At 34.6% G+C, this 26495-nt stretch overlaps 2 protein-coding genes across 3 annotated transcripts; one reads left to right on the forward strand and one right to left on the reverse strand.

The window, feature by feature from the left end:
• Positions 1-2609: 2609 nt before the first annotated feature.
• Positions 2610-14068, forward strand: LOC132279707 (protein WEAK CHLOROPLAST MOVEMENT UNDER BLUE LIGHT 1-like). 2 transcript variants are annotated; one of them, XM_059781735.1, is made up of 4 exons: positions 2610-2872; positions 3031-3079; positions 10296-11154; positions 11746-14068. In XM_059781735.1, exons 3-4 carry the CDS (start codon positions 10330-10332, stop codon positions 13633-13635), a joined length of 2715 nt encoding a protein of 904 aa, XP_059637718.1. In that variant the 5' UTR covers positions 2610-2872; positions 3031-3079; positions 10296-10329; the 3' UTR covers positions 13636-14068. The 2 variants fall into 2 exon arrangements, with proteins under 2 accessions (XP_059637718.1, XP_059637719.1); XM_059781736.1 differs by lacking the exon at positions 2610-2872 and adding an exon at positions 2902-2938.
• Positions 14069-14325: 257 nt separating this feature from the next.
• On the reverse strand, positions 14326-17168 carry LOC132279708 (alpha-amylase). Its single transcript, XM_059781737.1, has 4 exons — positions 17046-17168; positions 16747-16879; positions 14888-15693; positions 14326-14760 (listed from the first exon to the last, which is right to left on the reverse strand). The coding sequence occupies exons 1-4, from the start codon at positions 17127-17129 to the stop codon at positions 14509-14511; spliced, it is 1275 nt and encodes a 424-aa protein (XP_059637720.1). The 5' UTR covers positions 17130-17168; the 3' UTR covers positions 14326-14508.
• Positions 17169-26495: the final 9327 nt, after the last annotated feature.

The following is a 26495-nucleotide window of genomic DNA, read 5'->3' on the forward strand; positions in this document are numbered from 1 at the left end:
TTCCCACATTTTATTGTATTTTTCCTTAACTAGGAATCAATATCTAAATTCTTTTCTTTATAACACAACACACACACACACACATATATATATATTACCATTGAAATATGATATTCGACAAATTATAAAATTAAAAATAGAATTCAATAATAGATAATTTGTCAAGTTATTAAATTAAAACTGACCAAATATACTCTCTCTGTTCCATTTGAAATGTTCTTAACTTTTTATGATGATAATTTTTATTGTAGTAGTAATGAATAAATTATCAAATTTATGTCGTGTTTATTTTTTATAAGTTCAAATCAATATAAGAAAGTTAAATTAAAAATATTATAACACAAATGAAAAAATTATTTTGGAACGTAGACGGATGAATATTTTCTTATCAGATTCAAATGGGATGAATCCAATCTGTAATATATATATATATATATATATATATATCCAATCTGCTAAGAAGGGCTACCAGTAACACCAAAAAGTACAAAATATTAACCACCAAGTAATAAATATAGCATAGCATAAAAGTCTCATGACATTAATTTCTGAAAGCCATCCATAACGGTCCTCTTGTGTTGTACACACGCTTGAAGTCCATGCGCAAAGACCCATGTCTTTATGAGCGGTGGGCCGGTGACTTTACATTATCCTATATTTTATATATATAGAGAGAGAGAGAGAGAGAGACCGACTGATTGCGCTTAATAAAATAATAATTTTAATTTATTTTATTATTATTTTTTTTTGGTATGAACAGACCACTAATTTTATGTATTTAAGAGAAAAAAAAAATTATTTATATAGTTTCAGGAACAAACAATCATTTTACAAAAATAAAAAATAAATTAAAAGAGAGAAACATGAAATGATGAGTATAAAATATATCAACCAAATAGTATGTTTATGAGCTGGGTTAACAGTTGCGATATCGCGGTGTAACAAATTCGGACGAATATAAGTATAAATAGATCAATTCGACCAATTTATAAAGGTGTGTAACGGACCCTTGAAAAAGGGTTATGAATCGACATCCGCCTCCAACCATGGTTATCGGTACTAATTTTATTCACCAAAAAACTCTGAACATAAGAATATTTATCAATTTTCTTTTATCTAGTTCATGGTCTCCAATCTGCATGCAGTATGTTCCCAGTAGCATAATGGAGTTGGTAGGGATCGGAGAGGTTAGTTCTTGAGATCTTACTTTCGAACTGTACTAGACTAAAATAATGTCTGTGTTATGGGGACAATACTTGCTTACTCACCGGTGAGTAAAAAGTATATACTTATCCTGATGTGGCGCAAAATTAGTGGAACACGTGTCCCTATAATATAAAATAATAAAAATTAAAAGATTTGAGAAGTTATCTGGATTAAACCCAATATGATCCAAATCTAACTCTCTTCTCCTCTCTCACGCTATTGTTGTTGTCTAGGGAGTGAATGAGAAATCTTGTTGAAAAAAAAAACATTTTTACCTAAAATTCTTAAATAAAATAATATTACAAAATACAAATAAAGGTCTGGATGATGAATAGAAAGAATAAATATAAAAGCACATAGATATTTGTTTTCCGCCAAAAGAAAAAGAAGATCAGAAATAAGCAATAACAATCTATTCTGCAATCAGCAAATCATCTATCAAATCATGTGAACCAGATTTTATGTAATTTGGTGTACTTTAAATAAAAATAATTGATAAATATATATAAGGATTACACATTAAACCATTAACGATAAAAATAAAAACTTTCACTATTAGCAGATTAGGGTTTCAGCGGAATAGTTTGAGAGAGAGGAAGAGGGAGAGTTAAATTAGGATTTGATTTATATTCATTTGGGTTGACCTGATAAACAGTCAAGTTTTTTTAATTTTTATTATTTTCTATTTTAGGAACACTTATCACATTACTTTTGAGCCACATTAGGGGGTAAATATATACTTCCTACTCACCAAAGAGCAGGTAAGTATTGTCCGTGTTATGGGATCGATACATGTACTCAAAGGGGGAAATCAAAAATGCGTCTCCACAGCTGTATGTACTTCTAATTAGACTTATCTTATTTTTATATTATTTTAATTTTATCTTTCCTTTTGTCTTTAAAAATAATATTTTCATTTGTTTTTCCTATTATTTTTACCCTCTCAAATTTTATTTTTTAAAAAAGCAAATTACAATTACATTCTCAAAACTATTTATTACACTTAAAAATAAAATAAAATACCAAGTGCAAGGCTGTGGTCTCATTTTAACCAAAAAAAAAAAAAAAGGCTGTGGTCTCAGCCATTAGTCATTGCGTTAACATAATTCAAGAAAACAACTCACTATTAAATATGTTCTCTAAGAATACATTTTGTCTTTTAAAATTGAGTTTTCAAGAAAAAAAAAAAAAAAAATCACAAAACATGTGTTTATGTATTATTATTATTATTTTTTTTTTTAAAAAACCTTAGTTACCTATGGTTGAAAAATTATTCTAAATCTAGGTCTTCTCAGACCTGTAAAATTCATGATTGTGATAGTTTAAAACTCTTTTTCTTTAATTAGGTTTATCTGTTATTTTAATATTAATCTTCTTAGGCTAAGAACATTTCGAAAAAGCTAAAGTAGTGTGACAGAAAAAACCTACTCTCGTCTCCTTTTAAAATAAGTTCAACTACATAGGAATCACAAATATATTTTTAATTTTTTTACTTTATATTATACTAAAGTTTGTAAATCTGTTACAGATTACTGTAATATATTAATATATTCTACCATTAATCCAGCTCAGATTCTCCCACAATCAGATTCAAAAAATAGAGCAGAAGAGAGAGAGAGAGGAGAGAGAGAGTAGTGTACAGATGGATCTAGCTCTGTGAGAAGAGGTAAAGCTCCACGCACGTGGAAACCCATCTCTCCTTTCGTGTTTCTCTCTCTATTTGCTAAATATGGTGGTGAAATTTTCGACCTTTTGATTCTTAAAACTCCAATATTAATAAACACAAATAATAATATTTCTCTGTGTTTTTGCTAATATCCACAGAACATTAAATACCATTTCGTCTTTGATTTATCGTTTCTGGTCATTCCGGGTATGTTCTTTCTCTGGTTATTTTTTTTTCCTTTAAATTTCTGTTGAATTATAATTATGTCATTTTTCGTGATTAGTTTTTTAATTCTGGCTTTAATTTGCATTTTTTGGATTTGTTTTGCATTTTATGGAGAATATTCAATTATTTAAGGGTGTACAGCAAAGAGAGTGCTGTTTCTGATTGGTGATATCAAATCTGAATCATTTAATTTCGAATATTGAATCTTCATTTCCTTCATCATTTGTTTGGTTGGTGAGAAAACTTGAATTTGAAAAGGGTCAATGTAATCCCAACATGTTATGGAATTGAAAATGTTTTACTTGTTTTCCTTATATTTTAATTTTTGGCTAGAGGTATTGGTTTCTTTCTATATAGCTGTTAATTATGTAAAAAAATTAATCTAATTTAAACAATTAGGAAAACATTATCTCGCTTTAAAAATATAAAATTGTGACGTAATAGGGCATTAAAACTGTTGAAAATTATCAGTATATGAGAAAACTGAGAAAACTACAGGGAAAATAATATAATTTTAAATTTTGTGCAGAATATTTTTTTTAGGTTTATGCATCTTATACCATATTTTGACTTTTGAGAGTAGAATTTTGGGTCAAGTTTTAACCATTGTGGAATTTGTGGATATGGATCTAACTGAGGAAATTTATTTAAATTTTATTAAGTTCTAACCAGAATATAGAAATGTTTCAAGATGTGGTTTGGACTCTAGAAATCATGTTGTTTCGATTTTATCCTGGCATAGAACTCCCACAATGCTCTTGGGGAGACTTAAGCCTCTACCTTTCACTTTGAAAGGAGAGGAGGTACCACTAGGTCGCAAGCGTGTTGTTTAATTGGTAGGAAATGTTTAAAATTTCTAAAGCACCATATTATCGACAAATTTAAACATGGTAATAAGGAAGCCTCTACTGTGCAATAAGTTTGGCATAGTATTTCTTTTGAACCCAACAGTAATCAGCCAACTTTAGTATGCCATATTTTGGAAACTGTTAGCACATACAACGCATGCAAGGTCGAGCTCCAAGTAGCAAGAGTTTGTAATCTAATGCTCTGTTTGGTAGGAAGGAAAAAAATTGGATGGAAGGAGAAAAGAAGGGATGGATGAGACATCCGGACATCCGTAGGGAAAATATAACGTCCTTCCTTCTTTTTGTTTTATTGGATGGAAAAGAAGGGAATGAGGTAATTCCTTACTTTGTTTGTTGAGAGAGAAGGGAGGAGGGAGATTGCTAATATTGGATTTATCTAATAATTATGAAGGATAATAATGTAATTTAAAATTTTATAACAGTCTTGCTTTTCTTCCTTCTTCTCTTCTGTCCGTAGTTGGAGGGATGAAAATTTGTGAAGCCGGAAGGATGACTCATCCATCCTCTTTTCTCTTCCCTCCTGGTCTCTTCTCTACCAAACGAAGGAAGTTCGTTTCTTCCTTCCTATCTTCCCTCCACCTGTCTTCCTTCCTTTCTACCAAACGAACCATAAGTCACTATTAATTTTACATATTGACAATTTGAGCAATATAATGTATTGTGAATAATTTTATCAATTTGGTATATTAGGGCCTTTGCTTGATCAATGGTTGACGTGACTTGATATGACATTACCAAAAAAAATTGATGCAGATGAGAATGTAAACCTCAATACTTTGTTGAAATGCAAAATTCTTTTGCATATTAATAATTTTCATAGGCATTCTCTTCTGATGTGCTGATTAGATCATTGGAACAACTGTTGGTGTAATTGTTAGTAGTTTAATTAAATTTTCAGAATTGCTGTGTTCAGCTATTTGTACATGACTGAGAATTAAATGTTGGTATCAGTGTGTTTCACAAATTCTTTTTGAAGAACAATGTTGTAATGCTATTGGCAATGAGTATATTTAAATAGAATCGATTTTGCCTATGTGAAAACTAGGATCGTGATCCAAAACTCAGACATGTAAGAGTGCTCTAAGCCTAAAATAGATCTAGATGAGGAATATAGATCTTCACCAATTTTAACTAACAATAAATGACGTTTAAATTGTCACAGTTAGTGTTGTTTAACTTATCACAGTTAATGTTTATAACACAGCAATATCAGGTATTTAAATATAAAGAGAAAAAGAAATGTCATGCAATCACAAACAATGCATGATTTTTATGTGAAAAAACCCAACAAGGAAAGACCATGGGACCTAGTCCAGTCTGACCAAAATTCCCTGTACAGTGTACAAGAAATAGGTTACAACTAAGTTATCAAATTCTCCTAGAATCACCTAGTCCCTCCCAACTCAGGCTTATGCAAGATCTTCCCAGATCCTTCCAGCCTTTGATCTATCGACATACTTGCTCATCATGTAATCTGCTTCTTAGCTTCTCCATGAACTTCTGATCTCCAATAACTAGGGACATCCGATTGTTATTTGTTTCTACGATATGATGCTGATGACGAATCAAGCTCCACAGGTTGATGATCAACACTCTGAATAATAATTCACCATCTAATAATGCAACATGCTAGATGTGGAAAGAAAAATATGCACTCTATGTGTTTAGATACTCTCCATAAAAATATGAATATATGATCTCTCTATATGCTCTTTCAATAATATGTAGAGAGATCTTTGGAGCTATGTGTGTGTTTTGAGGGATTAAAGGTTCTTATATAGTGCTTTGGGTCCAAAGAAATTAGAGTATCTGGTTTGTAATTAGAAAATGAAATCTAAAGCTTTTGGAGTTATGATTAAGGAGCATTTCCAAAACTATTCGCGCATGGATCAATTTGTCGAGCTATCAATTGAATGAGCCTATGATTGTAGCATTATAGGCTTTGATAAAACTTTATTTCTTAGAATCTTGGATCGATCGGCACATTGATCGAGCCATTTTGTTTTTTATAATAAAATTTCTGTTTAAATATTTTTGATCTAATAACAATTACATGCATTTAAAACTTTTTTTTTAATGAATCAAAACATAAATGCATTATTCCCTGAGATAAGGATGCAAGATTATGAATCCTAATCAGTGACTTAGTTTTTCAAGAGGTAAGTTTATCTTTTTGTCCTTTAATGTATCTTCAAATTCTGATTCTACCCTTGGACATAGATATCATCACTAACTAAAACTGACTTTTGAAAATCTAATCAATAGTTACAGGCTCCGACTTTGTTACAGAATTTTCTTACACTAGTTTTAATCCTCACAGCCCCTTTGGGTACTTGAACTAGCAACCTTCCACTTTGGAGGTAGAGGAGATACCACTGGGTTACAACCATTGGTCATTATGTAGGAGTGTGATCTGCCATATAATAACACTATAATAATAAAAAGAAAAAGAAAAAGGAAAACTCATTATTGGTCCAATTAATCCCGGGTTTTGGGAGGATAGACTAGGTTTGATTTATACAAGTACAAACAAAAGATTTTTATTTTTATTCTTTCATATAAAATGGTTGCCTTAGACTTGACTGGCTCCTAATTCTCCTTTAATTGCCTCCTGTGAATGATTACTTTCCGGAAACTAATTATATTTCACCTTTTCTTCTTTCCGTCCTCATATAAGGTTTAGATCTAGCATTCTATGTTGTAAATATAGGATTAGATTTTAAAAAGTGTTTAATATTTTAGTGCTGAGGTGGTGATCACATAGAAATTAATGGTTCATGTTTCCATGTAGGATTTGAAGGTGAAAGTTCGCCTCTTATAAATGCTGTACTTGAACCGAGCCATCTCTATAATTGATGGAATTTGATCAATTTTAGGATTTCAAGAATGTTAATGGTCATTACTCACTATTGGTCCAATTGCAGAAACCAACAATGTCAAACACCCCCTCCCCCCCCCCCCCCCACCCAAACAAAAAAAAGGTCATTACTCATAATTGGTCTGATTGACCCCGGGTTTTGGGAGGATAGACTAGGTTTGATTCATACAAACATAAGAATTTTTTTTTTTTTTTCATATAAAATGGTTGCCTTAGACTTGAGCTTACATTCTCAGACTTAACAGCTTGGCTTTTCTTATTGCACCTGGGTCCTGGTAGTGGCTCCTAATTCTCCTTTAGTTGCCTCCTGTGAGTGATTTACTTTCCGGAAACTAATAATATTTCACCGTCTCTTCCTTCCCTCCTCATAATGGGATTAGATCTAGCATTCTATGTTGTAAATATAGGATTAGATTTTAAAAAATGTGTTTAATATTTTAGTGCTGAGGTGGTCTTCACATAGATATTCATGGTTCATGTATCCATGTAGGATTTGAAGGTGAAAGTTCACCTTCTATAAATGCTGTCATTGAAGGAAACCAAAGCCATCTCTATAATTGATGGCATTTGATCAATTTTAGGATTTCAAGAATGGCACTGTTTCAAAATTCTCACATCATTAGTCGTATTGATGGCTGTCATATTCTGTAATTGTTCCACTTTTAATTATAAAACGATGAATTTGTATATGAAACTATACATGAATGACTAGTGTGTCCTTAATTTTTTTACTTAATGTGTTACAAATGGTAATATATGTGATGTAGTGGCCCGAATTTGGTACCTGTTAACAACCCGATTACCCGTTGATTGAACTTTTTTGACCCGATCTTTTACTTACGGGTCATGGACCATGTTTAGTACTCTCTTGTACCCAATATATAAGGGCGTTTAAGGTTTGGAGTGGAATAATTAGAGACACTGAAAATGGCAGACAAAGAGAGTGAGAGGGAGAGCTAGGCTTTGGGGGCTACTTGTAATCTCCTATTTTCGCATAATGAAAACTTTCGCCTCATCTTCACCGTGGATGTAGGCTTTTCCGAGCCACGCTAAATCTTTGTGTTCTTAGTGTGTGGTGTGTTTACTTTTCTATCGTGTTTCTTGATTTGTTCTAGGTATCATTGCGTTTGTCATAACAATATATTATTAAAACATATACCCAATATCAAATTTATCGAGTTAGAAGTTATCCAGTTGATTTGACTTTTCATGTATTGATCTTGTAATTGGAACCCTTCAAATGCTGGGGCATTACTGCTGTGGTACATAGGTAGTTTATTGCTTCCAAAGAGAGATGAGTGCCCTCTCATTGGTACAGTCTTCGCTCCCTCATGACAAAGGAGAACAGATGTATGTGCTATATCTATAATTTACATTTTTTGAGCCAAAATATAGGCATATATTAACTTTTTATCACCATTTCTGTTCAAAACTACAATTCAATATAGGATATCTAAGGAAGATCTTAATAATAGGTTCTTAAAAAGAAGTATGCATTTGTTCTTTTGTACATGTAAATTAAAGCGAACTCTTCCGAATGTGCACTGTTTATCTTGACAATTGATGCAGACCAAATTAAATTAAAAGAATGGAGATTTGTAACGATTAAGATGAAGAAAACTAAAACAAGGTTTGCATTATTGATAATGGTGTACATGGAGAAAAAGAATCGATCCAGGAGTCAACACTCACCAACTATAGGACCACTAACTCTTAAGGGGCTCAGATGGCTCTACCAGATTTACAAGATAACTCAATGCTAGAACTTCTTTGTTATTCTTTACAACTCAATAATATAGAAGTAGTTGAAAGAAAATTACCCATTGCAAACTAGCTGATAGAGAGAGAGTAAAACCTATCTGTGGTTCTATTATACGCCCTACATGACTACATAACAACTGAAATGCTAAACATAGAAAAGTGTGAACATATCCTAAGAGGGAATGCGTTAAAATTTTGTACTTCTTCCCTACACCTCAGATTTTTTTAGGCACTAATTTACTGGTCATGGTGGTCTAAGATTGCATCGTATTTCAATGATATTATCCAATATAACATTACCTGTTAATCCATTAAAATAATCTTATAATCTTTTAATAGTTACCTGAAATGGAAAATTTGAATCGTATTGTAAAATAGCAATATATAAATAAAAATTGTATGAAGTTTCCAGTAATATTGTAAAAGAAAGCATTAAAGTGATGAAGCAATTCGTAATATTGTTAGTATAAGCTGTTATTGTTATTGATTGTTTTTATTAAGTCTATAAGAATATATTTTATTTTCCAAATTTAGAGCAGCACATTCATTTGTTTATAGAATTATAATTAAATTGATTCATGGATGTAATACTTGTGAGTTTTGTAAAACCCTAGCTAGGATGAATATAAGTTTCTGGTTAATCTGGCTAAGAATCATGGAGGAACCTAATTTCATGACGCTTATTGGGACAATGACTTCTGAGAGCCCTTTGTGTTTATGAGGTCATCCTTTTATCAGATGGTGGAAGGGAGTTTGCAGCTCTATCAGTAATATCACAAATAAATAGAAATAATGCTTGTTGATATCATGGATTTTTTTTTTTTTTTTTTGTATCAGTTGATAAAACTGAACATGACATCAACCGAAGTTATAATTAGACACAAGCTTGTAAAAAGGATGACATCACTCAGTTGGTCCTCACTAATCGAGTGTGTTGGAGGGGGCAGAATGGGTGTAAACCTATGTTTTGGCATTATTTGCACAAAATAGCTGACCCATGGTTCAAAGCAGTGTTCTCACGTTTGGCAATCCGAGCTTTTACCTCTGCAGCTAGTAGTGGCTTGTATATCATACCTAACCCTGGCCCCTGCATCATTATAAGATGAATTCTTCAATTCATTAACATGTGCATCCACCATTGTCTGTCAATACTTCTTAATATCACTGTTGCAGTAAGTCTATCGTTTCCTGTGCAGTTTCCCTCACTAATTTTAATTGTTATAATTTCTCTTCATTATGCGTTATAGTTTATATTTGTCTTCTGCCAGAGAGATCATTATCTCTCCTAAAAACTAGTTTGGATGTTCTCCCATTTCCAATTTCCGACCTCATTTACCACGCGAGAGTCACATGGAGAGAGGAGTCTAGTGGTAGTTGATATGATAGCTGCAAAAATAGTTTTTTTTTTTTTTTTTTGAATGGTGCTGCAAAAATAGTTATATACAGTAATGGCCTAAATTATCTGCCAGCTAATCATGTACTATTTATTTTTGAGTTCATAAAGGGAATTTTAAAGAAATCCTGATTATGGCTAGATCAGTTTAACTATTTCCTTTTCTGTCCAACAAAATGCTTGTTAACTACTTAGGTTTGTTTCATTGGTTAGGCAATGATTTATATATATATAATTAAATCTTCAGTCCATCTTTTTGCTGACTTAGTTGTGTCTAATTTTCACTATGGATTTCAGATACACACTTGGCTCACCTTTGGATTTCACTGTAATGGAGGATGTGAAAATTGCTGAAAATAAATTTCCTCCAGAAGCCTCTGCTTCCCAAAATAGTGATTATTCGAGTAAGGAAGCTCCAGAAAACCAAGATACTAATGGAGAAATGGAACCTATCTGCAAGGAATCATTGATGGATAATTCTAAATCAGCATCTGCGCAGGATGCTTCTGGGGCCCCAACTCTGGAACATGGTCAACTTCTTCAAACAGAAAATATTGTTTCAACCTCTCCTGTTACAGTTGATGAAACAGTACCTAATCATCAGGGGACTGTGGCTGACGATTCTGAAACTAAAGCTTTGCAACATACTCCTGATCAAACACTTGTTGAACCAAAGGTTACCTCCGATGAACTTACAATTGAGCAAGAATCCTCACTTCCATCAACCAAGAATCTGGAGACAATGGAGTCCCAGAAAGAGGAAAACACAACATGCCTCTCAGAACCAATTGCATCACATACCTTAGAAGAAAAACCAGATGATGCTTTAGTGCAATCTCAAGAAGGTGGTTCTAATAGTAGTGCCCACATTCATGTTGATGATGTAATTGTATCTACTGCTTCACTCCCTCAAGTGGAAGGCTCTGAAAAAGACCATCATTTGGTGCGCTCCAGTGAGGCTGCTCAGCACCTAGACAAGGTTTCTGGGGTTACTGATGAATCACCAGAAACCATCGACCATTCTGAAGATCTCAAAAAGGATGACATAAATCAAGGTCTAATTGATACAGCTGCACCTTTTGAATCTGTTAAAGAAGCAGTTTCCAAATTTGGGGGAATTGTTGATTGGAAAGCCCACAAAGTTCAGACTGTGGAGGTATAGTGTTCTCCAAGTTTGTTCTTTCCATTTCTCAAACTGATGCTTTAGATATAATTCTGTTGGTGACATGGGTACTTGATCACTATCCAACCTCTGGCACTGTGTTTGGCTGCCTTCTAAAAGTGAATTACCCCATGTTTGTCCCACCTATGTGGGATGTTGGGAGGGAAATACTGATGACAAGCTAAACATTTGGCATTATTTTGCCCATGTCCTCATTCTTGTTAGTCTGAGCTTTTACTGTTGCACCAATCAGTGAACCGACCCTTCGGCTGACTAGTAATAGGGGAATCTATTGGCATCTTTGAATGTTTGTTTTTATATTAAAATGACATTTTTTCTCATGATTTTATTTTTAGAGATATCATGGTCCATACCTGTTTTTATTTTTTATTTTTATTTATTTTATTTTAATTTAATTTAATTTAATTTTTTATTCTTTCGTGTCAAGTCACATGAGGATTTCATGGAAAACTGAATACGTAAATAAGTTTTTATGCACTTTTTGTTGCCTTGATTCCAGTGATTATATTTAGTACGACATTGTACTCCCAAGTGACTCTTAATTTTTTCCTCCGGCCAATGCAGAGACGCAAGCTCATAGAACATGAACTTGAGAAAGCACAACAAGAGATTCCAATGTATAAGAAACAGACTGAAGCTGCTGAAGATGCAAAAATGCAAGTGTTGAAGGAGCTAGACAGCAGTAAGAGACTCGTAGAAGAATTAAAACTTAACCTGGAGAGAGCGCAAACAGAAGAACATCAAGCTAAACAGGATTCTGAACTTGCTGAGCTCAGGGTGGAAGAGATGGAACAAGGGATTGCTGACGAGGCTAGTATTGCAGCCAAGGCACAGCTTGAGGTTGCCAAAGCAAGGCATGCAGCCGCGATCTCTGAGCTGAAAACTGTGAAAGACGAGTTGGAGGAACTTCAAAAAGATCATGTTTTATTGGTGACTGAGAAAGAGGCAGCTGTGAAGAGAGCTGAGGAGGCTGTTTCTGCATCCAAAGAAGTTGAGAAGACAGTGGAGGAACTGACTATTGAGCTGATCTCCACAAAGGAGTCCTTGGACTCCGCACATGCTGCCCACCTGGAGGCCGAGGAACAGAGAATTGGAGCAGCTATGGCAAGAGAGCAAGATATTCTCCACTGGGAGAAGGAATTGAAGCAGGCAGAAGAGGAGCTAGAAAGACTAAACCAGGAAACTATGTTGGCAAAGGATCTAAAGTCAAAGCTGGATTCTGCTTCAGCCTTGTTAACCGACTTAAAAGCTGAACTAGCAGCTTATATGGAATCAACGTTGGCACAAGAAACAGCTGAAGGAGGACAGTCAAAAGGTGAGCTAGAAGAACTTGAGAAGAAAACTCATACTGATATACAGGCAGCAGTTGCTTCGGCCAAGAAGGAAATTGAAGAAGTGAAGCTCAACATTGAGAAAGCGACTGCCGAAGTAAATTGCTTGAAGGTGGCTGCCACATCATTAAAGTCGGAGCTTGAAAAGGAAAAATCCACGCTGGCCACCATTAGGCAGAGAGAAGGAATGGCATCAGTCGCAGTTGCATCTTTAGAAGCTGAGCTGAAGAGGACTAAATCAGAGATTGCTCTTGTTCAGATGAAAGAGAAAGAATCAAGAGATAAGATGGTGGAGCTGCCCAAGCAATTACAGGAGGCAGCTCAAGAGGCAGATCAGGCAAAGTCCCTGGCTCAAATGGCTCGTGAGGAGTTGCTGAAGGCAAAGGAAGAAGCAGAACAGGCAAAGGCTGGAGCAAGTACAATGCAGAGCAGACTACTTGCTGCTCAAAAGGAGATAGAGGCTGCAAAGGCTTCAGAGAAGTTGGCGCTAGCAGCTATCAACGCGCTGCACGAGAGTGAGTCAGCTCGAAGTACCAATGATGATGATTCACCCACCGGAGTGACAATTTCTTTAGAGGAGTACTATGAGCTCAGCAAGCGGGCCCATGAAGCAGAGGAGCAGGCTAACACGAGGGTGGCTGCTGCCATATCCCAAATCGAGGTAGCCAAGGAATCTGAGTTAAGAAGTTTGAATAAGTTAGAGGAAGTTAATCAGGAGATGAATACAAGAAAGGAAGAATTAGAAATTGCAATGCAGAAGGCTGAAAAGGCCAAGGAAGGGAAGTTGGGTGTAGAACAGGAGTTGAGAAAGTGGAGGGCTGAACATGAGCAACGGCGAAAAGCTGGTGAAGCTATTCGAGTTGCAAACTCGAGTAAGAACCAAAAGACAAGCTTTGTGGAGGAGAAAGAATCAAAGACTATTGCCCAATTACCTGCCCAGTTGCCTGATGCTCCCTCAGCTATCCATCATAGGTCGAGCCCCAGTGCATATGTGTACGGAAGTAATTCTGAGACTGATTCTTCATCAGAAGTTAAGTTGGTTAAGAAAAAGAAGAAATCATTCTTCCCACGGGTTTTCATGTTCTTGGCCAGAAGAAAGGCACATGCATCCAAGTCTCACTAAATTGCAGATTTTCTTGTTGATTGTGTTTTGCCTCACTTTTTTGGGCATTTTTTTCTATTGGGAATGCATTTTGACAGAATTCCTACACTGTACATGTTACATATTTTTAGGTATGATAAAGTCGATGTAATTTTCCTCACCGAAAGGATGGAGTGATTGGAGGAGTGTTTGGAAGGAGTCAAATAAGTTTGTAACTGGTGCTAGATCGAGGAGAAAGATAATAATAAGGTGGTTCTGTAATGTATAGGGTAGTGCTTTGGATTTGAAAAGTTGTTAATTTTATATGAGGTTCCTACAAGTTTGATTCTAAAGAAGAGTTTGGGTTTCTGGGAGTGAACTTGTGTGGACTCGTTTGTTGAAAATTTGATATAATTATGTCCTCATTATGATTGGGGATTTGTGTTTGTTAATGGAGAAAAGATTTGATATCATACAGTAATACCATGTACCTGAAGATTTTACACGAAATGTCTTTGCCAAGTGGAAGCATTATAGTACACAAAGTATGCCAAAAACTTTTTTTTTTTTTTACTAGTTGTATGCCAAAAACTTGTTCACAATCAAACATTTAAAACTAGGCAAAATTGTAGTGTTTGGGAGCACCAAATTGGAATTTTGGAATTAGAATCGGAGGAAATTTAGTTCAAACATAACATAAAGAAATTTCAGGTCATCATTGCAAACTGGTGGTACTTGAATAATATTCTAAGTTCACCTGAGATGTTATATATAATTATAAATATTCAGTAACAAGAATCATTACCTATACAATGACAGGATGATTTTAATGAGATGTAGAATTGCAGTGTCCACAATGACTATATAAGCCATTTTAGTGAACTTCAACATTGAGTTCATTTTCTTTTCCTATTTTCACTTTTTCTCCCACACAGCATAGTCATTCCCAGATGTAGCAACCTCAAAATTTGGTGGAATAAGATTTCCAAGATCAAGCTGCGGCCCAATTTTGGCAATGATTTTGTCGTCGATCATGGCTACGTAGAGATCAGCATCAGAAGCCAATATCTGCACTTTGCTAGTTGCACTGATACCATTCCTTGTTCTGATTGTAGCCAACATAGCAATTGCATCCTTGAGCCCCCAGTCAAAGAAGTGATCATAAAACTGCAAAAACAGAAAAGGAACACTTTGGTTAACAAACTCGAAATATGGTTCTGATCACTTCATTCAAGATGGATATCGAGTGATTCGTGTGAAAGGACAAACTGAGACTAGGGAGGTGGAAATTTACCACTGATGGAATCCCTGGATGGGTTAGGATATAAGTATATCCTAACATGACTTTGTCGGATGGGAATGGCCAAAGCTGCTGAGTGGATCCGGTGTCATGATTGTCGATGAATGTCACAGCATTTTGCGGCAAAACTCCTATCATTCCTGGAGGATTTCCATTTGAATCCTTCAGTCTCCACAACTCACCTTCAACAGCAGCTTGAAGAATCCCTTTGGTTGTGAAATCAAATGCTGTGACAGCCCCACCTCCGCCTTGGACCCATTGAACCAGCTGATTACGATGCTGATCCTGGTTATAGTCCGGTTTTCCATCCTGCCCGTAGGAGAGTGAATCCCATAGCTCCCCAACTGCAAAGTCTGGTGAAGTGTTCTCCATATAGGTTTTAGTGATACTTGGTGAATATCCCTTGACAAAATCGAATCGCCATCCAACAAATCCAATGTCAGTCTTGAGCCAATTCATCCAATCTGATAACTCTTTTAGTACCCTTGGGTTAAGATGATCAATGTCAGGGGCGGGTTCAAAGTCGGCTCCGGTATCAGGATTCCCTGTGCCATCAGAATATTGAGTATCATCGCTGCAAATGAACGAAGGGCCCCAGTCAAGACGGTCATCAGCAGTTCCTCCCTCAAAGATGCACCATATTCCTCTCCCATCTTGCTTCTCAGCAGTTCTGTGGTTTATTACTATGTCAGCAAGGCATTTAATCCCCTTGTCGTGAAAAGCCTTGATCAATGTTTTCAATTCAGCCTCAGTTCCATATTTGGATGCATCAAGATCATACAACCTTCCCGGCATATATCCTGGAAAAAGAGGTGGAAAACAATTCAAGAGTGGCATTACACTTGTTTCAGTTCAATCCAAAAGTTAGAGTGACTGTGTGAGTATGTGCTTCCCAGTTTTGGACCTGTTGGCCTAATATACTATCTGAATGAAGTTTGGAACTTGACGAAAGATGAGGAAGGCCAGTGTAGTTGTCTCCGATATTTATGCTCCAATTCTCCAACTATCAGGAGCGGCCTGACTTATGAATGAAGCAACACCGTAAACAAACTGGAATTTGTGTATTATTTCGCTCAAGAATGATGTAAATTTTGTGTAATAAGTTCGGAAAATATTGGTGTACAATCTCCTCCTCACAGAATGATGTAAACTGGAATTTTTTTCTATTGTAAGATGGAGAGAGAATCGATAACTCCAATATCTGCATGAACTTCAAGAATGAGAATTTGGCAGGAAAAGATTGCATATGCCTATTATGGGGGAAAAGCTAGTCATGTGATACTTTCAAGTTTTATTTTGTTTTTTTATTTTTTGAATGCAACATTATGGGAATTTCTCAAATAATCTTTTACTGAAGATTGTACATGACGAAGCAATCAATGGACTACAAGAAAGTTATACTGAACTCAACTCCCATTTTTGAAAATTCATTATCATAAATGAAGCGATCAATGGTCCACAATTACACCAAAGATAGAAAAAACACAAGACAAATAGCGAAGTGATGAACAAGGTGGGAGTGGTGGCTCAATTCTGATGGAGATGAGAAACACAGCATCACTCTAAAAGAAGTAATTCCGGCAATGAAATTCTCGAAGATCAAAACAATTATACAAAGTTTTTTTGAAAAAAATCTTCATTTTGATAATTTAGAGGCATTTCAGCTCATGTTTATCAATTTCATACAAATTTCAAGATCAAGAAAAGAAAATAAATAATTCATAGTTATAGTATTGATTGAATGACTTATTGATTCACACCAGACCATACTAGACATGACATATGGTAAATAGGGCATAATCAACAAAGCAATTAAAAACAATATGAAACTACAAATTGAAACTGTCAAAAACCTTGGGCTGCAACTGATTGAGAGGATGGGGGAAGCCAAACATGAGTAATTCCAGCAGTAGCTAGTTCTGGGACGGAGTTGATGAGCCAGTTGTACCATCCTCCTTCCTTATTGCTTGATTCCCAATTAAACCCCTGATCATATCATCCACATCAAAAGAATAATTATATTCACAAGAATAATTATATTCACACGCATAAACACACACATATATACACACACACACACACACAAGCAACATATATAACAATGATGATGATGATGATATGTAGTACTGTACATGTGGTGTGAATGCAATACCTGAAATAACAGGGTGCGCGCTGCGAAAGTGGGGAGGAGAGAGAAAGCGAGACAGAAATAGGAAAGAGAAGTAAGAAAATTCATCACCTTCTTTTTGGAGCCAAGGAGACAAAAGCAATGGATATACTTATATGAATCGTAGGAGCCAATATCATTGACTATTATAAACATCTAGACTGTTTCATAAAACTGAAAATTTTAATCATTGAATTTTAAAGTGTTAATTAAAAATAAATATATACAGTATATTTTTAACTTTTTCATTTAACATTTAAAGTTATTGTCACTTAAAATTTTACCCTATTTTAAAAAGTGTTTATTTATTTTTAAGTGTTATTTAAATTTTGTTATCAAGGATTTTAAGTGTTATTTAAATTGTGTTATTAAATGGTTTAATTACATAATAATTTATTTTGAATTAAGTGGTGACACCAGCCAAAAAAAAATTATATAAAAATTATGATCAAAATGGATCCAAATTATATCATTTTAATTTTTAACTCACTTTTTATCTCACCGATGTGATGAAAACCATCTAATTGATATTTCTAATATTCTCAATTGAACCGATGGTCAAAAAAAAAAAAAAAAAAAAAAAAATTTTGAATCGATTGAAATATAAAATTTATTTTTTTCTCTCCCGTTTTCATCGAGTGAGCAAAATATCCCATGTGTAATAAACGTGAGCAAATAAGTACTTATAATTTCAAAAGTGAGAGCAACTCGCTCCCTCTTAACAAAGACTTTCTGGCTCAGTGGTTTTTTTTTTTGGTTAAAATTTCTGGCTAAGTGTTGCATCAGGTGTGTCTATACTTTTTACATAATGTTAGTATTGCTCTTTAATATAACCATACCCCTTTTCCTAAAATTTCTTCTATTCATTTGAGCAACCCATTCATTAATATATTACCAATTCATTCATGAAGGTAAAAAATTTTACCGTTCATTTATTGTCCATTTTTTGCACCCCATAATTTTTAAAACACCATTTTCTCTCTCCAATTTCAGAACAACAACATACCCAAAAACAAAGCTAAAACCACAACAATTTGCGCCAAAAATGGGTCCAAGCTTCTTAAGCGTTCATTTGAATTGTGAAGTTAATTTCTTTATCAATTTTGCTGTAGAATTCGAATTTTGGTTTAAATTTCAAACTTGTTTGGTTCTGTTCTGTGTGATTGTCTTTTTTTCTTTTCTTTACATGCATACAGAGAACAAGTATTAATTTTGTAAGGTTCATGCTTGAAATTGAGTGACCTACTTGGTATGATTGAATGAATTTACTGTTTTTGGATTCAATTATACAATTTTTACTATTGTAAGGTTCAAGAATCACTTCAATTCACCGTTCCTTGAAGTAGGGAGAACTCAATGAAAATTTGAGATTGGAGTAGCGGATGTACAAATATATACACGTGAAAATTTGAACTCATATATACTTTGCATAGCACCTTCACTCCTTATTTGAAAAAGTGTGCTAAAAATACCCTTACTATCTTAAAATTGTACGAAAACACCCCTCAAATCTAACATAAAGTAATATTGTAATACCTATTTTGTCATTTTATTCTTTCGAAAATGCCCGAGGGTGTGTGTATGCTAATGATCTCATAGTATACATTAACTATATTTAATCCAATTTTAATGATTTTCTTTTCTTTTCGAAAAAAATAAGGGTTAAGTGCATAAAACACCCCTAAAGTATGTTTACAGTGCAAATTACACCCCTCACATGCAAAAAACACTCCTAAAATTTCAATTTGGTGCAAATAGGTCCATCTGATAAATTTAAACCCTAAATTGACTAAATTACCCTTACTGAACCATTTTATAAATATATAAAAATAAATAATTTTGTAAAATGACTGAAAATGACACTATTGGATGATGCCCTTCTCGTGCAAAAAACATGCATAAAGTTTCAATCTGATGCAAATAGGTCTCTTTGACAAATTTAAACCATAAATTGACTAAATTACTCTTACTGAACCATTTTATAAACTATATAAAAATAAATAATTTTATTAAATGACCGAAAATGACACTATTGGAGGACGCTGATAATAGACAAATAAAGATAAAAATATAAAATAAAAATAAAAGTATAAAAGAAAAGTACAGATAAAAATAGAACATAAAAAACAAAAATAAAGTGCAAGCTAAAGAAAACAAAATTTTTCCAAACTCTGAAAAATAGACACACTAATAATGGGATATTTTAATTTTTTTTAACAATGTTGGTACAAAAAATATTAAAATAAAGAAAAAAAATTTAGTATAAAAGAGTAAACTGGGATCTCAAAAAATTCAAATCCTTGTTTTACAAATTCTCGAAGTTTAAATTTTTTTTTTTTTTTTTTTTTTTTTACAGATATATATATATAGAGAGAAAAAGTTTCAAAAAAAAAAAAAAAAAAAAGGTAGGTAATGTGCATATAATACCACTATACTATGATATTAGTAGCATATATACCCCATTAGGCATTTTCGGAAGAGTAAAAGGGCAAAACGGGTATTACAACAATAATTTATGTCAGAGGGGGTATTTTTGTACAATGTGAAAAGATTAGGGGTATTTTTTGCACTTGTTCCAAAAAATAATTATCTCTATACATTTCCGCTAACAATGTATTATCTCTCTTAAAAAAAAAAAAATTTTATTTTCACAATTGTCAGATTAATGTACAGTATATTATATGGAATAAAAACTTCAGTTCCTTTTATAATTTTAAAAAAGAAAAAAATCATTCCCAATTGAATTTTAATTTAGTTATTAGTTTTCATTAAATATATAATTAAAAAATTAAATTAAAGATACTTATTCATTATATATAAACAATTTACATTTCATTTTTTAAACTTTAGAATTTGCAATAAATTTTCACAAATATATATATATATATATATAATTCTTTATATAACAAATAAAAAAATGAGTGTTCAATATATATATATATATATATATATATATAATTCTTTATATAACAAATAAAAAAATGAGTGTTCAATCACCTACCGTCATCATACTATTCAAATCGCAATAAAATTACGTTCTCACTTAAATCTAATTGTTAAGATAAAAATATTCAAAACAACCATAGTTTAGAAAGTACAGAAAATACCTCTATAGTATGCTTATAGTGTGTATCACACCCCTTATGTACTAAATGACCATTTTCATCATTTCATAAAATGATGCATTTTTAAATAATATGTAAAATGTGTATATAAGGGCAATTTAGTCAAACTATAACTTAAATGTGTTAGGAGGGACCTCTTTGCACCAAATTAAAACTTTAAGGGTGTTTTCTGCACATGAGGGGTGTGATACGCATTGTAAGCATACTACAGGGGTGTTTTTCCTAAATATATACATATTTACACACACACACACACACACAGAGTGTGTGTCTATTGGGAAACTCAACGTGAAAAATATCAATTTAACTAATGATGGCATTTATGGTATTTCGCTTTTTTGAGATTTTTTACTTTTTTAAACAAGTTAATTCTACGGGGTATTTGGTAATTGTGCAATAACATTGGCTAGAAAGCAATGGTGGTCAAATCCAGGGGACAAGTTGCTCACTTTTGAAACTACAAATAATGACTTGCTTACCTTTATAGCACATGGGGTATTTTGCTTACTTGGTGAAAATTCACAAATTTAGATTTGTGATTTTATATCAAATTAGGTGGCTACTTATTTGGTTGTTTTGTGTATTTTAAAAATAATTTTTTTAAATAATTTTTTATAAAATAGAAAAGATCTTAATATAGGAAAGAGACAAAAAAAGAAAAAAAAAAAAGAAAAAAAAAAAGAAGGAAAACTTATCATTATAGAATCCAAATCTTGATATAACTTCATAACTTGAATTCAATTCTACCAATTTATATCTTAATTTGGGAGATCCTTTAAATTAAATCTTCAAATTTTTTTAGGATGAATGAGTGACATATTTCTTGCGAATAAGAACTCTAATTTACATAATTCACTTAAAGTTTTTTATAATTGTATTTTGATTGATTTTTTCTAGTTACGGTTAAATTTTGAAGAAATACCTAACAAAGACATAGAGAATTTGAGAGAGTGCAGAAAAATATATACATAATGAAAAATATTAGTAGAGAAAAATAAATTAGAGATAGAGAAGGAAACTTGCTACGTTTGGTGTGCAGGAATGGAATAGAATGAGAATGAGAATGGGAATGGGAATGGAATGGAATGGTCATTCTCATTCTATTATTTGGTTGCAAATATGAAACGTGTAGGAATAGAATGATAATAATCATTCTAATGTTTGGTTGGATCAATTTATAATTTAGAATGGAATAAATTTCAAATTAAGGCGGCGACAATTGTGGAGTTGACGATGGTGGTGGTGGTGGTGGAAGGCAATGGAGGTGATGGTGGTGGAAGTTGGTGGCGATGACAGTGGTAGAAGGTGGTGGCAGTAGTGGTGGAGGTGGCGGCTACAGTGGAAGCCAGTGGTGGAGGCATGGTGTGGTGGTGGTGGAAGGTGAAGACAATGGTGGTAGTGGTGCAAGGCAGTGGAGGTGACAATGGTGGTGATGGTGGAAGGCAGTGGAGGCGGCGACGACTGTGTGGTGGTGGTGGAAGGCAGCGATAGTTGTGGATGTGACAATGGTAATGGCGGAAAACAGTGGAGGTAGAAGGCGGTGGCGGTGGTGGAAGTTAGTGGAGGTGGCAATGATAAAAGGTAGTGGTAGATGTGGCGGCGATGGTGGAAGGCAGTGGTAGAGGTGTGGTGTGGTGGTGGTGGAAGGCGCCGACAGTGGTGGTGGTGGCAATGATGGTGGTGGAAGACGACAGTAGTGTAGGTGCTTGTAGTAGAAGGTAGAGGTGGTGGAATGCGGTAGAGGTGATGGCAACGGTAATGGTGGTTGTAATGGTGGCAATAACGATGGTAGAAGATGATGGAGGTGGTGGTGGTTGAATGTGGAAGTGGTGGAAGTCGGTAGTGGTGGTGGCGACGATTGAGATGGTGGTGGTGGAAAGCAGTGGAAGCAGCGACGATATGGTGGTTGAATGTGGCAACAATGATGATGATGGTAGTGACAGTGGCGTAAGACAATGGAGGTGGCGGTAGTGACAGGGGGCGATGGTTGTGATGAAAGGTAGTGGAAAGTAGTGGTGGTGGTGGAAGGCAATGGTGGTGGTGGTGATATTGTTTGGACTTGGAACATGAAGGTTTTTTTTGAGAATTTAGATTTTTTAAAAAAATTTACGTGAGAATGGAATAACCATTCCATAAGTTTAGTTATGAAATGAACTTTCATTCACAAGAATGAATTTTTGTTTTAATGGAATGACCATTTCCACTTTAAATTACATAATAAACAAAGGAATAATTGGAATAGGCATTCTGTTCCATTATGGCACACCAAACCAAGATTAGTGTAATTTTTCGTTCTTTCCTTTTCAATCAATTGTGAATTCGTTTAATTTGTTATAATAAGAATCACAAATACATAAAAGAAAGAGTATAATATATATTAAAATAGATGACGTTAATATCTTTTTAATTATTTTTTCATCATATTTAAGATCACATTTCGAATTAAAATCCAACATACATAGTGTTGCCCAAGTTTAGACTCCAGGGGGGGGGGGGGTGAATAGAGTCTATGCAAACTATGGTCAATTATCGATCTTAAAATATTAATTAAAGACAAACTCAATTTCTTTGACAGATAATGAATGATGCAATCTGAATTTTAAGCTTCAATAGTCAGCATAAATGAAGAGGCATATTAAGACATACATAAAGCAATAAGTATAAAGATAGAGATAGAAGTTGCAAACATGTACTCAGTGATTTTTAGCGAGGTTCAGAAACTCCTACTCCTCGGCTCAAGACCCCTCTTGAGACTTCCCAATTCACTATGGCTTCTTCTTGCGGGTGGAGAGCAAACTTCTTACAAGAAACTCTTCCTAGCTTCTAAGTGCTAAGAGAAACACTTTCTCTTAGTCTTCCTTGGGCCACACCATCCCTTACAAGTTTCGAAGTATATTGATGGAATACAAGATGATCTTTCTCTCAGATCTGAAGTACAAGATTTAGCTCACTCTAGAGTATATATGAATAACTTGAAGCTCAATACTTTTTTGATGAAATGAAGTGTGTGTGTATGATAAAAGCTTTATGATTGCAAGACTTTCTTTCTCAATGTATGCAACAACCTTTAAATGAAGTTCTGAAGTGTTTTTATAGACTTTCAGACATGTCTGATAATGTTATAGCTGTTAGACACATATCCTAAGAGTAAAATGCCCGTTTGAATTTTGAAACACTCAGTTTCAGTCGACCGAAATGAAATACCCTTATGTTTCGGTCGACCGAAATGGTTTGAGGATGGACACATACTCTCAGTACTCGTGTTTCGGTAGACCGAAGTAAAGCCTCGTTTTGTTTCGGTCGACCGAAATGATTTAAGCTTGAATATCATACTCTCAGTACTCTTGTTTTGGTAGACCGAAGTAAACCCTCATTTTGTTTCGGTCGACCGAAATGGTTCAAGCTTGAATATCATACTCTCAGTACTCTAGGTTCGGTAGACCAAAGTGATCTCTCAGTTATTTCGGTCGATCGAAATAACTATTAGTTGGATATGTATATTCATTTCGGTAGACCAAAATGAAACAATGATTTATTTCGGTAGACCGAAATAACTTGAAGCTTTGATCCTAACTCTTGGTTCATTTTCAGATAAGGATATGCTTAAGTCCTTTGTTCCTTAGTCATGGTGAATGAGATGATATGCATAATGTTGGAGAGTTTGAGCTTCAAGATGTTCATATACACTTTAACAAAGCTTCCTAAGAAACTCACCAACCTAGCTAACCCCATTTTGATGTCTTGTGATGACTTGACTTTAACTTTTGATTGCTTAGTCCTTTGCTCATTCCTTGGTGTTGCTTCTTCAGTTTTGTCCTTGTATTGTAGTGCTTGTTTTGATGAATGCTTTGCTCTGTAATTTCACTCAAGAAGACATTAGTAATCATAGAACATCATTAATGAATTATGATCATCAAAAACCTTTGATTCAAGGTCAACAATCTCCCCCTTTTTGATGATGACAATTCATTAATGTGTTCGTTAAGTGAGAAAAGGTATGTGAGTGATTCTCCCACTATCAATGTGCATAGTCTTGATGAATAAGAGATTTACAAAACTTCTCCTTTCTTTGTGCAATCATTTAACCATCATTAGAAGTGAAAGCATAACATATTTAAGGCATACAAACAAATCATAAAAGAATTGAAGGCATGAAGGCATATAAATTTTAATTGACAAAAACATGTTTTTTTATTGATTCACGAATTTAAGGTCAAGATACATCATTCCCCAATGACCACTACAACTAATGTTCCAATTACAACTACTATCAGCATTACCATCCATAACCTACGTTAGCAACTCTATCAATTTTTCAACAGTCAATATTCTATATTCCAGCACAAAAGTCACAGAGCAACATCAACCAACAACATCAATTCTCCCCCTTTGTCATACATCAAAAAGGAGGGGGGGGGGGGGGGTCTGAGCATCAGAAATGGGGAAGTCCCGTAGCCCGGAGGTCAGCAAGATCGTGCTTGACAAGGTCAACTTCATTGGTTACTTCTTCAACCCATTCGAGCAAAGCGAGAATGTTATCTCGATTTTCTTGTGAAAGAGCAAGATTTTCAAGTAGAAGCTCTCGTATCGATCGTTCGTCGGAAGGAGGGATATGAATGGGTTCTGGTTCTTCCTGATCTTCCTCTTCAACCTCAATTTGCTCTTCTACATTTACACCTTCTTCAGCACCTGCAGCTTGGTGCTCTGCCATATCAATGTCGTGGCCCTCATCTACTGGATTTCCATGCTTGGGATCATACCAAATGTTGTTGTTAGATTTTTTGAGTCCCATTCGACCTAACAACTCTCGGTCAAATCTGTAGAGATTGGTAAGCTCCTTTCGATCCTCGCTTTCTAGTCGCACTTTGAATGCTTGGAAGATTAAGATAAGCGACATAGCATAGAAGAGGTGAGTTTTTTCTCTCTTGGCGCAATCGATCATATGATGAAAGATGAGAAACGCGAGATCGAATTTCTTGCCATTTAGAATACACCAAATGAGAACTGCCTCCATGAATGAGACATCAGAGCGGCCACCAGATTTAGGAAGGATGCAGTGAATGATGACATGATAGATGAGACGGGCTTGTACCGTTAGTTGACTTGCAAAGATTTTGTCAATGTTATTGGTAGGAAATTGGCTCATTTGTTGAATGACTTGGTAAGGATTCAACCCTTCTCTATCATACCAGTCATAGGCCATGAAATAGGTGATATCACCGTGAGGGATTTTGAGAATGCGACGAATGACTGACAGAGAAAGTGTCATCTGAGTTCCTACAACGAAGGAAAGAAAAGTGTTTTCTCCCATTATCCTCTCAAGATGAGTATAAAACAACCTAACCAACTTAGGGTAGATAGGAACTTTCATACATAGGAAGTCACCCAACCCTATGGCTTCAAAGAGAGAAAAGGTGTGTGTGATGAGTTCTTCAGTGTCATTTTTGTCAAAAATTTTTGCCTTTTCAACTATCTTATGAAGAAATTTGGTTTCATAGACCTCTTTAAATTTTGGTTCACGGAATAAGCGCATAGTTGGGGCAGGATATGGGTCGGAAGGAACAGGATTTGGGGGATTAGACCCTCCAGCCTTAGTGTCATGTGTGTGCTTAGTTCTCTTAGATGTATTCTTCCGGGTTGCCATTGGTTTCTCTTGACAGATTAGAGGTTATGTGAAGGGATGACAGAGATTTATACAACACACCCTAACTATCAGTGATGTAACAAGAGATGATAAAAGCTGAAAGGAACCTTTGACGAAGAGATGATAATAATAGATGTATAAACTCAGGGATGAATCAATGTGCAACTTACCTTGAGAGATAATGAGTGATTCGCATGAGAAGATAGAGGAAGAAAGTCACAGGAGATTTGCACGAAGTGAGTCGCCTCAGAGAACGAGAGAGATAGGTTCACGAATAGAGTTTTGAGGTTTGAAACCAAAGGTTGATTTCATGGGTCTTTAATACTCAGAGATGGGCCATATATGATGGGGCCCAAAGGTTCGGTCAACCGAAACGGCTTCATCGGTCGACCGAAATGACTTTTATAGAGAATGTCTAGATCTCATTTCGGTCGACCGAACTATGATTTTCGTTTACCGAAATGCTAATCCTGAGGCTTGATTTTTCTGATGATTTTGAGGTTCAACTGCTGCTATGTATCTCACTCTCTATAGCCATTCCGATTTCTTGCTGAAGAGTGCAAAACCTATCTTCTTGAAGTGGCTTTGTGAGAATATCTGCCAATTGATTCTCGGTGTTGATGAACATCAGATCAATATCGCCTTTAGAAACATGATCACGTAAGA

This window comes from Cornus florida, unplaced genomic scaffold, assembly GCF_030987335.1.
Source record: "Cornus florida cultivar Cherokee Brave unplaced genomic scaffold, ASM3098733v1 CherokeeBrave_3.0.0_Hap2_Chr10, whole genome shotgun sequence".
Classification (NCBI taxonomy): Eukaryota; Viridiplantae; Streptophyta; class Magnoliopsida; order Cornales; family Cornaceae; genus Cornus; species Cornus florida.

Coding starts and splice junctions, on each gene's coding strand:
- LOC132279707 (XM_059781735.1), top strand. CDS start 10,330: ATGGAGGATGTGAAAATTGCTGAAAATAAATTTCCTCCAGAAGCCTCT. Junction 11,155..11,745: donor ACAAAGTTCAGACTGTGGAG/GTATAGTGTTCT, acceptor CGGCCAATGCAG/AGACGCAAGCTCATAGAACA.
- LOC132279708 (XM_059781737.1), bottom strand. CDS start 17,129: ATGAATTTTCTTACTTCTCTTTCCTATTTCTGTCTCGCTTTCTCTCTC. Junction 16,880..17,045: donor CGCGCACCCTGTTATTTCAG/GTATTGCATTCA, acceptor TGATATGATCAG/GGGTTTAATTGGGAATCAAG. Junction 14,761..14,887: donor ATCCAGGGATTCCATCAGTG/GTAAATTTCCAC, acceptor CTGTTTTTGCAG/TTTTATGATCACTTCTTTGA.